General features: G+C 40.2%; 1 protein-coding gene across 1 annotated transcript in view; it reads left to right on the top strand.

Moving 5' to 3' along the window:
* MBD6 (methyl-CpG binding domain protein 6) overlaps window positions 1–12377 on the top strand; it is a 50058-nt gene that overhangs the window by 14536 nt on the left and 23145 nt on the right. The window contains exons 2-5 of the mRNA XM_075199369.1: window positions 3165–3353; window positions 4012–4148; window positions 5865–5967; window positions 10008–10176. Coding sequence (XP_075055470.1) covers window positions 4036–4148; window positions 5865–5967; window positions 10008–10176 — 385 coding nt within the window. The 5' untranslated portion in view covers window positions 3165–3353; window positions 4012–4035. The remainder of the gene's footprint in view (window positions 1–3164; window positions 3354–4011; window positions 4149–5864; window positions 5968–10007; window positions 10177–12377) is intronic.

Raw genomic sequence — 12377 nt, 5'->3', positions numbered from 1 at the left:
AATGACCACAAGCACTCATTCTGCTCAAAATAAATCTTAGATTTTTCACAGTCTTGAAAGTCTGTTTGGCCAATTATTAAAATATAAACATATTTGAGATGTCATCTGGCCTTTGCTTTACAGTCTTTTGAGAGCTGTGAAATGCTGAGATCTGCTTAATTATCCCTTTGGTTCTCCAAATCGGCTACAAATCAGCTATTGGACCAAAAATGACATTCTAGCATGTGTGCCTAGCTTTAAACATATTGTTCCATGAAGTTGTAAGTTTTATGACATGCTTACCCCGATGTTTCTGCATGTATATGGCCTCCTACAAAGGGAGTTTTTTTTTTTTTTATTTCCTAGACGTTAAGAGGGCGGTGTCAAAGCAAATTAATGTGCAATGATGCTGATTGAATGAAAAATAATTTGGGCCAAATGGACCTTTACACAACTTTTTGACGGTTCGCTTCACTTTGATTATTGTCAATTTCAACAATTCCTGCAGTGTTCAGAAGCCTCCCTTGAATTTTTGATTAGTTGTGGGGCTACCCTTTAATCATTAAAGGGAAGGGACATTTGGATTGTCTTGTCTATTAAAAGTGTTGCTACATTGTTCGAAATGTATCAAAAATTGTCTGTGGCAGGTGCAAAAAGTAGATGTAGAGGCTTATTCGACGATGCAGACACAAAACATGGTAGACACTATTAAATAACGTAAATGACAGCTGGCCAAAAGTTATGAGATGAAATGTAATCTGAAGGCATGAGAAAATAATAAGGACATAGACAGGTGAAGGTCCAGAGTCAAAAAAATCCAGACAGAGGTCGGGGCAGACGGCTGTCTGCGGAATGGTCAGGGTCCAGAAATGGATCAAGAAATCTGAAATGCAAGAAAAAAGGCACTCTAGTCCAGAACATGGGTGTAGGCAGCTAATCATGATTCTCCCCAGGAGCTGGGCACCTGCAGCCTTTTCAGCTGTAGTGCGGTCATGTGACTGCACTTTAAACTACCTGACAGGCCGCTCACAGGCATCCATAGTATTAAAGCGGCAGGCGTGGAGCGTCTACGTTTTTTACTATCGCACAAGTTTTGGTTGTTTTGTATTTTTATGTGAAATCTTAAAAGGTATGCCAACTTGAGTTAACAGCCGTCATTGTTAGGGTTGCCCACCCCATGTAGCATTTTGTGTACCTCAGTTGGAACACCATCATTACCCGATAAGAACAAAATAGCATGACTGTGGTATTTGACGACAGAGAACTTTGAATTATTTTGGTCTGAAGCTGTCCTACAGATTAATATGGCTAGAATGAGAGGTGTAGAGTGAATGTGACATCTGATTGGATAGCTGTAGCTCCTGTAAAGTGCTACTTTCACTCCCCATTCTAGTCTTGGCAGGTTTTAATCTCCCACCCAATCCTCTACAAAATGCTCAAAGCTCTTTGCCCTCCTGCCTTTCAAAAGCTGTGATCTGACACCTCCTATTTTGCTTATGGGTGTTTTATGAAAGTCCTGCTTCCGCCTACTTGATTTTCACCTATCTGTCATCCAGGGATTCTCAACAAGTGCTCTCAGTAAATGTACATCAAACTGATTCAATGAGTCTTTCAGATTGTTAAAATAACTGTATTGTATTAGATAAGGAATTTGGAAGAAAAATGCTAAGTGAGCATCATCTAAACCACCTTAGTCCCTTCAGATTTCTTTGTGATAGCTCCAAAGGTGAGATATCATTATTTCTATGGGGATGTGTTAATCATTAAAAACAAATGATGCTTGTTCTTTAATGATGGTTGATATTACAATGGGAGACAATTATAAAATGGTAACACAAGAAACCTGTGCAAAAAAACAACAGTAAATTAATAGACACAAATGTCCAACATTTATAAAATAGCTGCACTGAATAAAGTAGCAGCTTGTGCTTTTTCTATCACAGTTAATTTATTTTTAAAATCACAATTGCTACTCATCTTTCAGAAATGTCACGATCACATTGATAATCTGTGCCCCTTTTTGGATAAGCCCCACACCCTTTTTATGCAAGGGCGCAAGACGTTAACATTTTCTCCGCAACCTGCTTTATAGATGTAGTGTTTTACTGCATACCATACTCAAGAATAATTTCATTCGCATTTTAAGTTCACAAATGCCATCTAAGAAATGTAGCTGCTAATTTCTTCTGTCAAGATATTCGGAACTATTCCAGGTAACATAATGTAGAGCCAGTAAATGATGTAGCAAATCCATTTGAAATGTAATTTTACAATATATATGGTGGAGGTGAATTGGCGGTGCCGAAGCTTTGCAAACCTTAACATAAGCTAAGATCTAGACCGTGCGCTGTCAGTGCACTATGTAAGACAATAAATTAATTTAGGTTCTGAAGGGTTAAAACAGGCTGACCCCCCTCCTTCATGACTCCTCCTCTAGATGCTTTTTCTGTCTTATGGGAATGACTGCTATTCTTCCTGAGGGTAATAAATGTCAATTTACTGGCTGGCAGGCTCTTTGTCCTGGTTATTTCCTCTGGTTGGAGGGAGAGAGTGTAGAGGATGATCTTTTCTTCCACCTCCACTCCCAGCGCTGCCTGTCTATCTGTTCAGGCACACTACACTGCTGACATAAACACCTTACTCCCCTATCAAAGCCAAAACCAATATGGCATCAGAGACAGACTTGGGTTCCTTGTTTGAGTCTGTAGAACAGTCTGCTGTCCAGATTGTCCTGCAGGTGAATTTAATGGAGACCTGTCAGTAATCCGCTTGGGGGAGGTTATCATCTCTAGTTTTATGTCTGGCTGTATCAGGAAGCAGGCAATAATTATGATATTGAGACTGTCGTTTGCATAGCTGTCTGTAATGCTTATAAAGCCATAGATACGTCTCGGTTTTAAATGGGTATTGAACTGTAACCGTGGGACAAACACAGCATTAGAGGGTGAGTATTATTTAAGTAAAATATAACGCACTCCAATGAATAACTGTTCAGTACTGGCTCCAATGGAAAATGATTGGCTCAATTGACATGATGGGAAAGCTGATACTGTGAGCACTGTTTTGGCATGTCTGTTGTACCTATAGTGCTTTATAACAATTTCTTGGCAAGTGCCATACGGCGCCTCAAAGTGTACTGTTTAATTCTTCTTACAATAATGTTGATCTGTTTCCTATTTTTGCAGACAAGATGGACCCCTAGCAACCTCAGTGCACAGTTATCTTGCGGCTCCAAAGGAATACTTAAGGAGCAAGTGATAAACGCCCAACCCTGCCTCTTCCCACCACGGGAACACTACATACTGTGACTGCGCCATGCTGGGCCGTGAGGATCGCAAGCAGACCTAACGCCCGTACTGTGCCGCAATGAGCAGGTAGAACTATATCCAAGTGCATGCTTTCATGCTGTGATGACACCTAAATGCTCCAACAGCTATGGGTATGAGAGCGGTACTTGCGTAGTGCTAACATTCATCATCATTTATTTATATAGCGCCACTAATTCCGCAGAGAACTCACTCGCATCAGTCCCTGCCCCTTTGGGGCTTACAGGCAAAATTCCCTAACACACAGATACACAGACTAGGGTCCATTTGATAGCAGCCAATTAACCTAGCAATATGTTTTTGGAATGTGGGAGGAAACCGGAGCACCCGGAGGAAACCCACGCAAACACGGGAGAACATACAAACTCCTGGGCAACATTGGGCAAACATGACTAACACCAGTAGAGAAAAAATCTGCTTTGGTTAAAGTGCACAACTACAACAGAGTTGTGCATACATTTAATTATTCTGAATGCTTGTGCCCATAGTAGTTGAACATTTTAGTAGCATTCCCTCTTTCACTAACGTTTTATGCCTCCAATCAATGAAAATGGGGAATATTTGTCAGGTCAGTCCTAGTGATTATTATTGTTTGTCAACCAAGGAATATGTAATATTGTATCTATACTTAGATGAGTGTCTTGGCAGTCCTCCTCCTGTTAACGCCCCCAGCATGTCCTTCTTACATGATATCTTTTCCTTGTAGGTACAAGAGAGAAGAGAGAACAAAATGAATGGCGGCAGTGAAAGTGGAGGAGGAGATAATTATGGAGGGGTGCCAGCGGTCCAAGTGCCAATTGGCTGGCAGAGGCGGGTTGAGCCGGGCACTGTAGTGTACGTCAGGTGAGTTCCTTTAAACTATTAAGTATCGGTCAAAACTCAAGATATCCAATGTTACATCATTGAATACTCATTATTTTTAAATGTGTAATGTGGTGTAGTTTCTTATTAGCGTTGTACTTTAGAAATCTAAACAGTGTTTACCAATTCCTAAAATTGGATGTAACGTCAGTTTTCTGTACTATAGAATGGCTGCTGTCCTTCTCCCCATCCGTAGTACGGGACCTTGGCTGCCATTGACGGTTTCAAAGACAGCTCAGTGCATTGCCAAGGATTGGATTGGAAAGTCCTGTGCTAAGACTCTGTAATATCAGCTTAGGTGTCCTATCTAAACTTACATTAATTCATGTTAATACATGTTCTTTGAATGAAAACAAATAAAACGTCTCTGTAAAATAGGACTACAATACAATATTCTTTATTTTGAGCGACCTTGACTTATTTGGTATTTCTATAGTAATGTGGGAAAGAAACAGCATTCACAGTATAATTAACAATCATCTAAACCTCACCAAGTCCTAAAACTCGAATCCCCCATGACACATAACAGATTTTAATCCACATGATTTAGTAGCTTGTAGAAACACCTTTATCAGTAATGACTTTTAATGTTTTTTTTTATGAGTGTATCTGACTCTTACATCATATTTGAGGAATTATGTCCGTTCGGCTTCATTTCATTGATGCGTGAGGGCATTTGCATATGCACAACTGTCTTAAGGTTACATAACAACATTTCAATGGGATTGAGGGCTGGACCTGATTCTTCTTTTATTTCAGTTGTACACTTGCAGGTGTGTTTGGGAACATCGTCCTGTTACATGATCCCATTTTTTGTCAGATTTCAGTTCTTGTACAAATGGACATTTTTCTCTAGAATACTCTAGCTCAAGGTCGACATGCTAGACATCCTGGTAATGTGGCTGCAAAATAGCCCCAAATCATCACACCTCCACCAAAATACTTAATGGTTGGTATGAGGTTCTTGTGGTGATACGATGGTATTTGGGTTTTGTTGTGCATCAAGGCTGTAAAACTCCACTGTCGTCTCATCTGCCCAGCAGACATTGTTCCAGAAGTCTTGTGTTTTGCTCATGTACGACTTTGCAAGTCTAAGCCTTACTGCAATGCTTAGAGGGTTTTTTGGGAGACAAGGGGGTAAATGTATCAAGCTGAGAGTTTTCCGGTGGGTTTGAAAAACCAATCAGAATCTAGCTATCCTTTATTTAGTACATTCTGCAAAATGACAGCTAGAATCTGATTGGTTGCTATAGGCAACATCTCTACTTTTCAAACCCGCCGGAAAACTCTCAGCTTGATACATTTACCCCAGGTTACCTTTCTCCTGGATACACTTCCATGCAGTGCACTTATTAGCAGCACCTGGCTCAAATTAACTTTTATTGATCGGCAAGCAGTAAGGATGTATTCATTTTGTCACACATGTTGACTTATTGCTGAATAAATAATTGCAAAGTAAAATCTGTTATGTGTAATTTGTCATACGAAGTTGAGATTGCTCAAATTTTTGAACTTGTTAAGTAATTGATGATTGCTAATTATGTTTCTTTATGTAAAAAACACAGATTTGTAGGGGGGTGCAAGTTCCTTTTCACATGTCTAAGACAAACATCTGTTGGGCGTTACAATCAAATAGCGATACAATCCTACATTCACATATTCATGGCTTGGTAACTTCTTTTTCTGACTTTGTTGCAGTCCAAGTGGTACGATTCTTACCTCTATGGATCAGTTACGGACCTACTTAGTGACTGATGGAACCTGTAAGTGTGGGCTGGAGTGTCCCCTTAACATCTACAAGGTGAGTGTGCATACTATTCCCAGCTGCACTACCCATCAGAGATTCTAAGGTTCCAGATATATGTATATTACAGAGTCTTCACAGATGTCTATTTAATGTACGTGTGAAATGCCATAATTTTGATGGCACCACAACTTGTTTGCTGTATGTTTAAGAAAAATAATCCCCAACTTCAAAGGCTCCATGGATTGCAAGGGCCATTCATTTCACTAAATTACTTTTTGAAGAACATTGTTTTTTTTTCCAACTAATCTTCAGTTGATATAAATGTTTTAAATATCACTTGGCTACAAATTCACCTGTAATTGTAAAACTTAGCATTGCATCTAATGTAAAGTTGTAGCTGAACAACAATATTCACAGGTGTCAGATATCTTAAAGGACAGTTGCCTTCCTGGAGGGAAAGAAAAATCTGACCTGTACACAAACCCAGGTCCCATCTACCCATCTTACCTCCCTAACTTTTGGATTAAGAACTAGTAGACTTGCGGGGTTTTGTGCCCAAAATTGACTGACAAGGTGAGAAACGCCCTCCCCCCCAATTTGTTACATGGGGAAGCTGATGTCCAAAAATGGACAACCCCTTTTAATATTGTTTTACTTAATACATGGTATGTTGTTCTTTCACTGTTTAAGACTTTTATTGCTAGCCTTTGCTGTGGGAAGTTATTGGGGGTTGATTGAAGTCATCGATCACATGTCTTTGTTACCCAGATATAATCAGTGTGTAGTGGCTGCAAGCCAGTGTTAGTTACTTAGCCAGTATGTTTAGTTCAAAGTATGTTTTGTTAAAGTGTATTAAGATTGATATAGCTTAATTTGGAGTTAAACAGAAGGTAAAAAGATGAAGAACATTCTACCTGATATCACTGCTACAGGAGGGCAATACTCTTCACCGAGTCCTGTTACATCTCAAGCACCTGCTTGTACACTACCTGGACACTACCTACTGACCTGTTAGAATGGATAAGATCACTGCTGGCTTGCTAGCCTTGTCTCATTTTGTTTCTCAGTATGTCCAATTTGTTGATCTGTATTACTCTATTACTCTATTCATCTATACAACCTCCACACTCATTACACTGACTGCTTCCCATGTCTCTCCACACTGTCCCTATTGTCTGTCACTACTCCCTCCCTTTAGAATGTAAGCTATCATGGGCAGGGTCCTCTACATTATGTCTCATGTCTGTCCAGTCTGTGTCTTACTTGTGTGTCCCTTATCTTATGCTAAGATGAGGGACACACGATTTTTTCTGTATGTCATGCAATTTTGTTGTGTTAATTGCATCCATACATATATTATTCTACTCTGTACCCATGTACCTGTTATGTCTATTGTTTTTATGTATGGCCTATTTGTACTACTATGTCAGGCACTATGAATCTGTGGTGCCCTACAAATAAAAGATGTACACAGATATGCCACAACATTAAAACCACTGGCAAGTGAAGTGAATAACATTGATTATCTCGTTACAATAGCACTCGTCAATGGGTGGGATATATTAGGCAGCAAGTGAACACTCCGTTCTTGAAGTTGATGTGTTGGAAGCGGGAAAAATGGGCAAGCGTAAGGATCTGTGCGACTTTGACAAGAGCCAAATTGTGATGGCTAGATAGATGACAGAGCATTTCCAAAACAGCGGGTCTTGTGGGGTGTTCCCGCTATGCAGTGGTTAGTACATAGCAAAAGTGGTCCACGGAAAGACAACCAGTAAACCGGCAACAGGGTCATGGTCGCCCAAGACTCATTAATACGCGTGAGTAGCGAAGGATAGCCTATCTGGTCCAATCACACAGAAGAGTTGCTGTAGCACAGATTACTGAAAAAGTTGATTCTCTGATAGAAAGGTGTCAGAACACACAGTGCAACGCAAATTGCTGAGTATGGGGCTGTGTAGCTGTGGACCGGTCGGAGTGCCCATGCTGACCTTTGTCCACCGCTGACAGCGCCTACAATGGGCACGTGAATGCCAGAACTGAACCATGGAGCAATGGAAAAAGGTAGCCTGGTCTGATGAATTACGTTTTCTTTTATATCAACTACAATGTTCTCCCCAACCGGGTTACATTAAGAAGTAGCCGTGTGTGTGCACTTGTAATACTTTGCAATAATATTAAAAATTTTGGAGGTTATTGTCCACACCTGCCAGGGCTGGTCAGACTGGTGGTCGGTCTATCACACGATGATGGCTGTAGTGCTCACATAGTGTCTGTTCTAATAGGCGACACAATGGTTTATTCTATTATAATAGGACTCTGTTGGGCTCCAAGAGCAGGATGGCAAGCAAAAGCAGGCGGGTGGAGCACCCAGAAAATAGGGTCTAGGGAGAACACTGATGTGGATGTCCAAGTAGGTGTGCGTTGTTTACCTGGAGAAGAAATGCCACCAGAATGCATTATGGGAACAAGGCAAGCTGGCGGAGGCAGTGTGATGTTCTAGGCAATGTTCTGCTGATAAACCTTGGGTTCTGGCATTCATGTGGATGTTACTTTGATATGTACCACCTACCTAAACATTGTTGCAGACCAAGTTTACCCCTTCATGGCAGTGGTATTCCCTGATGGCAGTGGCCGCTTTCAGCAGGATAATGCGCCCGGACCCACTGCAAAAATTGTTCAGGAATGGTCTGAGGAACATGACAAAAAGTTCAAGGTGTTGGTTTGGCATCCATTCCCCATATCTCAATCCGATCGGCATCTGTGGGATGTGCTGGATAAACAAGTCCAAGCCATGGAGGCCCCACCTCACAACTTACATGACTGAAAGGATCTGCTGCTAACATCTTGGTGCCAAATACCACAGGACTCCTTCAGAGATCTTATGGAGTCCATGCCTCGACAGGTCAGAGCTGTTTTTGGTGGCACGAGGGGGACCTACATAATATTTGGCAGGTGGTTTTAATGTTGTGGTTGATCGATGTATATACACACTTATATGTTATGTAGCAGTAACCTAGTAATAATAATTTAAGAGTAGGAAGGTTTCTCCCTGGTCATTCATTATACTCTGAGAATGTATGACCATTTATTTGTTCTGTAGTAGCATATGCTGTGCACACCATTGTTTTTTGTTTAAATATAATAATGTATATTATCCTGTGCTGTTCTGTGATACCATGAAGTGCTGTAAATGTAATATTGTAGGTTGTGAAAAAAAGTTCTGAAGGGGGAAACTGTTGCAATGACTTGATGGGAAAAGAGAGAACTGTCCAACTCATTCCTATCTGCTCCATTGCAGCCAATTGCACAAGATCATGGGATTTTAAGTATGAATAAAGATAGAGGGGAATTGGCAGATTGGTGACATGGAGGTAATAGAGAGAGTACAGGCTGTTGGTAGAAGCACAGTAGTTTATTGGGGTTTGTGTGATTTAACTGCATTTTGTCTTTGTGAAACTGTTTATGGTGATTTTTAAAATGTCAATGATCATGTATAGAGTGCAGTAAAATATCAATGCAGGATGTAGAGAGGGGACATCTATATATACACGTGCAGCACCCAAAATGGTATTTTTCCACCAGTGCCTGGATTCCACTATGTGCTTTAAGATGCCTACACAAAACAAGTTTCTGCATTTTAAAATAAGTCTATTTAATTTTCTTACCATCCACTACTTGTCCACGAGCAGCATGATTTAAAGGGACAGTAACCTCAGACATCCTCTTTGCTTAACTGTACCTAGCACAGCGGTGGAGAGTGATGTTGCACGTATATTTTTATGCCACACACTCAGCTATTGTGTTGTAAAAGGTTTATACCATATAAATAAAACTGACTGGAGAGTTCAGGGGAGCTTAAGAGATTGAGGCATAGAAGAGCACCATTATGCAAACTTGATCCTGTAACAAGAATTTATTTAAATATTCAACCATTTAATATTTATGTTAGACAAGTACAGATATAGCATAGCCGAACTACTCAAGAAGCAGATGTGACCCCCTCTCACAGCATGTGTTATGCTCACTTTGTCTTGTAAAAATGTAATGTAAATCATTTTCACTGCACAATATTGAATAAAAACCTGTTTCTGCAGGTTTTTAATTTTGACCCAAGAGCAGTGGTGAAACGGCGCAGCGCAGAAGATGTGAAAGCTGAAGAGGACATGACCAAACTCTGCAATCATCGTAGGAAAATAGTGGCTCTTGCTACCCTGTACAAGAGCATCGAGAGTACTCCCCTTGCACTACAAAGTCAAGCTGCTGGTAAATATGGGTTTAGCTTTCATAGTGTTTGTTGCATTGTATATGTTATAGATTCCTTTAAAATGCACAAAGGCGGTATATAATGAAATGATAAAATATGAATAACAATAGCATCTACTGCAGGCGAATATTTATATAATTTCATATACTTGACAAACTTCTTACAAACCTGGAAGAATGTCCAGATCCTTATAGTGATATAGAACATTTAGTTCATTAATATGAGGCAATATATGAACAAATAGTCAGCATAAATTTAGCTTCCCAAATATGGTGATCATTAGCCGCTATTCCCACTATTAAGCTGTAAACTGGAGAAATGAGCAGACAAGCTGCCAGATAGGTACTATAATCCTCCAATAGAAGCACCCACCTTGTTGCCTCCGATAGAAACCAACTTGCAGCTGCAAGTTTACCATTTAATAGTGGGATCAGTGAATATATCACATTACTAGAGAGTTATATGTGGTTGATATGTTTTTGGACTACATTAAAATGTTTATTTTTGTACTGGTGATTCGTGAGAGACTTTATTATTCATGCTATTTTTTATAGTGCATATTTGGTTCACATATAGTGCTGTATTCCTCTTTCTTCTTAATTTGGTTGGTCTATGGGGGGATTTCAATTGGCCGCGATGTTATGAGGAACATTGCGGCTCAGCATTTTTTTTTTATTTTTCTTTTTTAAAACATTTTATTAGGGAGATTTTTCAATTTTTCAAAAACAGTGTAAAGGTTAAGTTACATTAGTCAAACAACAAGTACATTGCAAAGTAGAAAAACAATGTGAACTTTATCAATAAAAATAAAAACCGAGAAAGGGAAAGAAAAGAAAGAGCAGGGGGAGGGAGGGAAAAGGGAAGGGGAAGGAAAAAATGTTAGTATGGTAAGAGGGGGAGGGAGAAGGGACACCTGACTTGGCATCTAAATGTATTATAGGTACATACCATATATTGAACGTCTTCTGACGCTGTGGACATTAGTCTCCATTCTGATCTGGTCTTGGCTGTTCTGTCCCACAGGAGGCGAGCCAAGGATCCCAAATCGCACTAAATTTATTGGGACGGTCATTGAGAATGCTTGTAATGTGTTCACAACTATAGGTCTGCCAAATTCTGTTGATAATTTCAGGCAGTGATGGGGATTCTGGCGGCTCAGCATTTTTACCGTTACTACGGTAAAAAATAATGCTCAGTTTTGCTCACACCTCTAAGGGTTGCGAGCAAAAATGTGCATTATTTCTTTGTACACATGAGACTGATCACCTGACAGAAAAAAACCTGTGCAACAGCCGGCTTGGTGATCCTTAACCAGTGGGCCACACTGACTTCACTGCAGATAATAATACTGAATCTGATGGGAGCAGCCAGCTTCCAAATCACCGGACCACCTCCATGCAATGCATGAGGTTACTTGGCACATGTAATCAGAGGAGGAAGGAGAGCAGTGCAGTCCGCACCACATGGTTTCTCTCCTTGCTCTGCAGGATCCGTGCTGAGTGGGAAGCTAAGCAGGAGGTCTGAATGGCATGTGGGGCATTTTCTGGAAAGTAGGGGATCTGGGAGCACGCAGGTAAATTTTGGAGTAAGTGGGATATTTGAGGGGCATGTGGGGGCATTTTGGTATGAGTGATGTGGTTTACGTGCTTTTTTTTTTTTACTACAAAGTTTAAGGATAAGGTGTGGCCCCTTTGATGGTTATAAGGGCACACAGAAAGCCCTTGAATTCAAATTGCCTATCGCTGCTGTAGAAGCTCACAGCGCAGGATCCACTGCATTGCTAAGGATGGTGGTGGAGACCCCTCCCCTTAAAAGAACCACAGCACTGCTTGCTGCTGAATTACCAATCTTAAATAAGGAGCTAGATTAGCGTTAAAGGGTCCAACACCACACTCACTCAAGTCAAGTGTTTTAGCTAGGTAAGACCTTCTGTATTCTGCAAAAATATCTATTTTTGGTTTAGAAGGTCTGTGGCATGTTGAGCAAATGCCATTAGGCATCTATGTTGTAGATCGCAATATAGATTCATGTTGCACTTTACTGTAAATTGCTGCTGGAAGATGATTTTTCTAGAATTGCTTTTTTGTTAGGGATTTCTACTTCTAGTTAAATGTACTTTATTTTAAAATATAAAATATGTATTTGTTGTTATGGCGTTGCACTGATTTATGTTGAATTTTGAAAGTCCAGTTAAAAATAT

This window comes from Mixophyes fleayi, chromosome 2, assembly GCF_038048845.1.
Source record: "Mixophyes fleayi isolate aMixFle1 chromosome 2, aMixFle1.hap1, whole genome shotgun sequence".
In the NCBI taxonomy this organism is placed as follows: domain Eukaryota; kingdom Metazoa; phylum Chordata; class Amphibia; order Anura; family Limnodynastidae; genus Mixophyes; species Mixophyes fleayi.
Note: the sequence above shows the minus strand (reverse complement) of the source record. Positions and strands in the feature narration are given on the sequence as shown.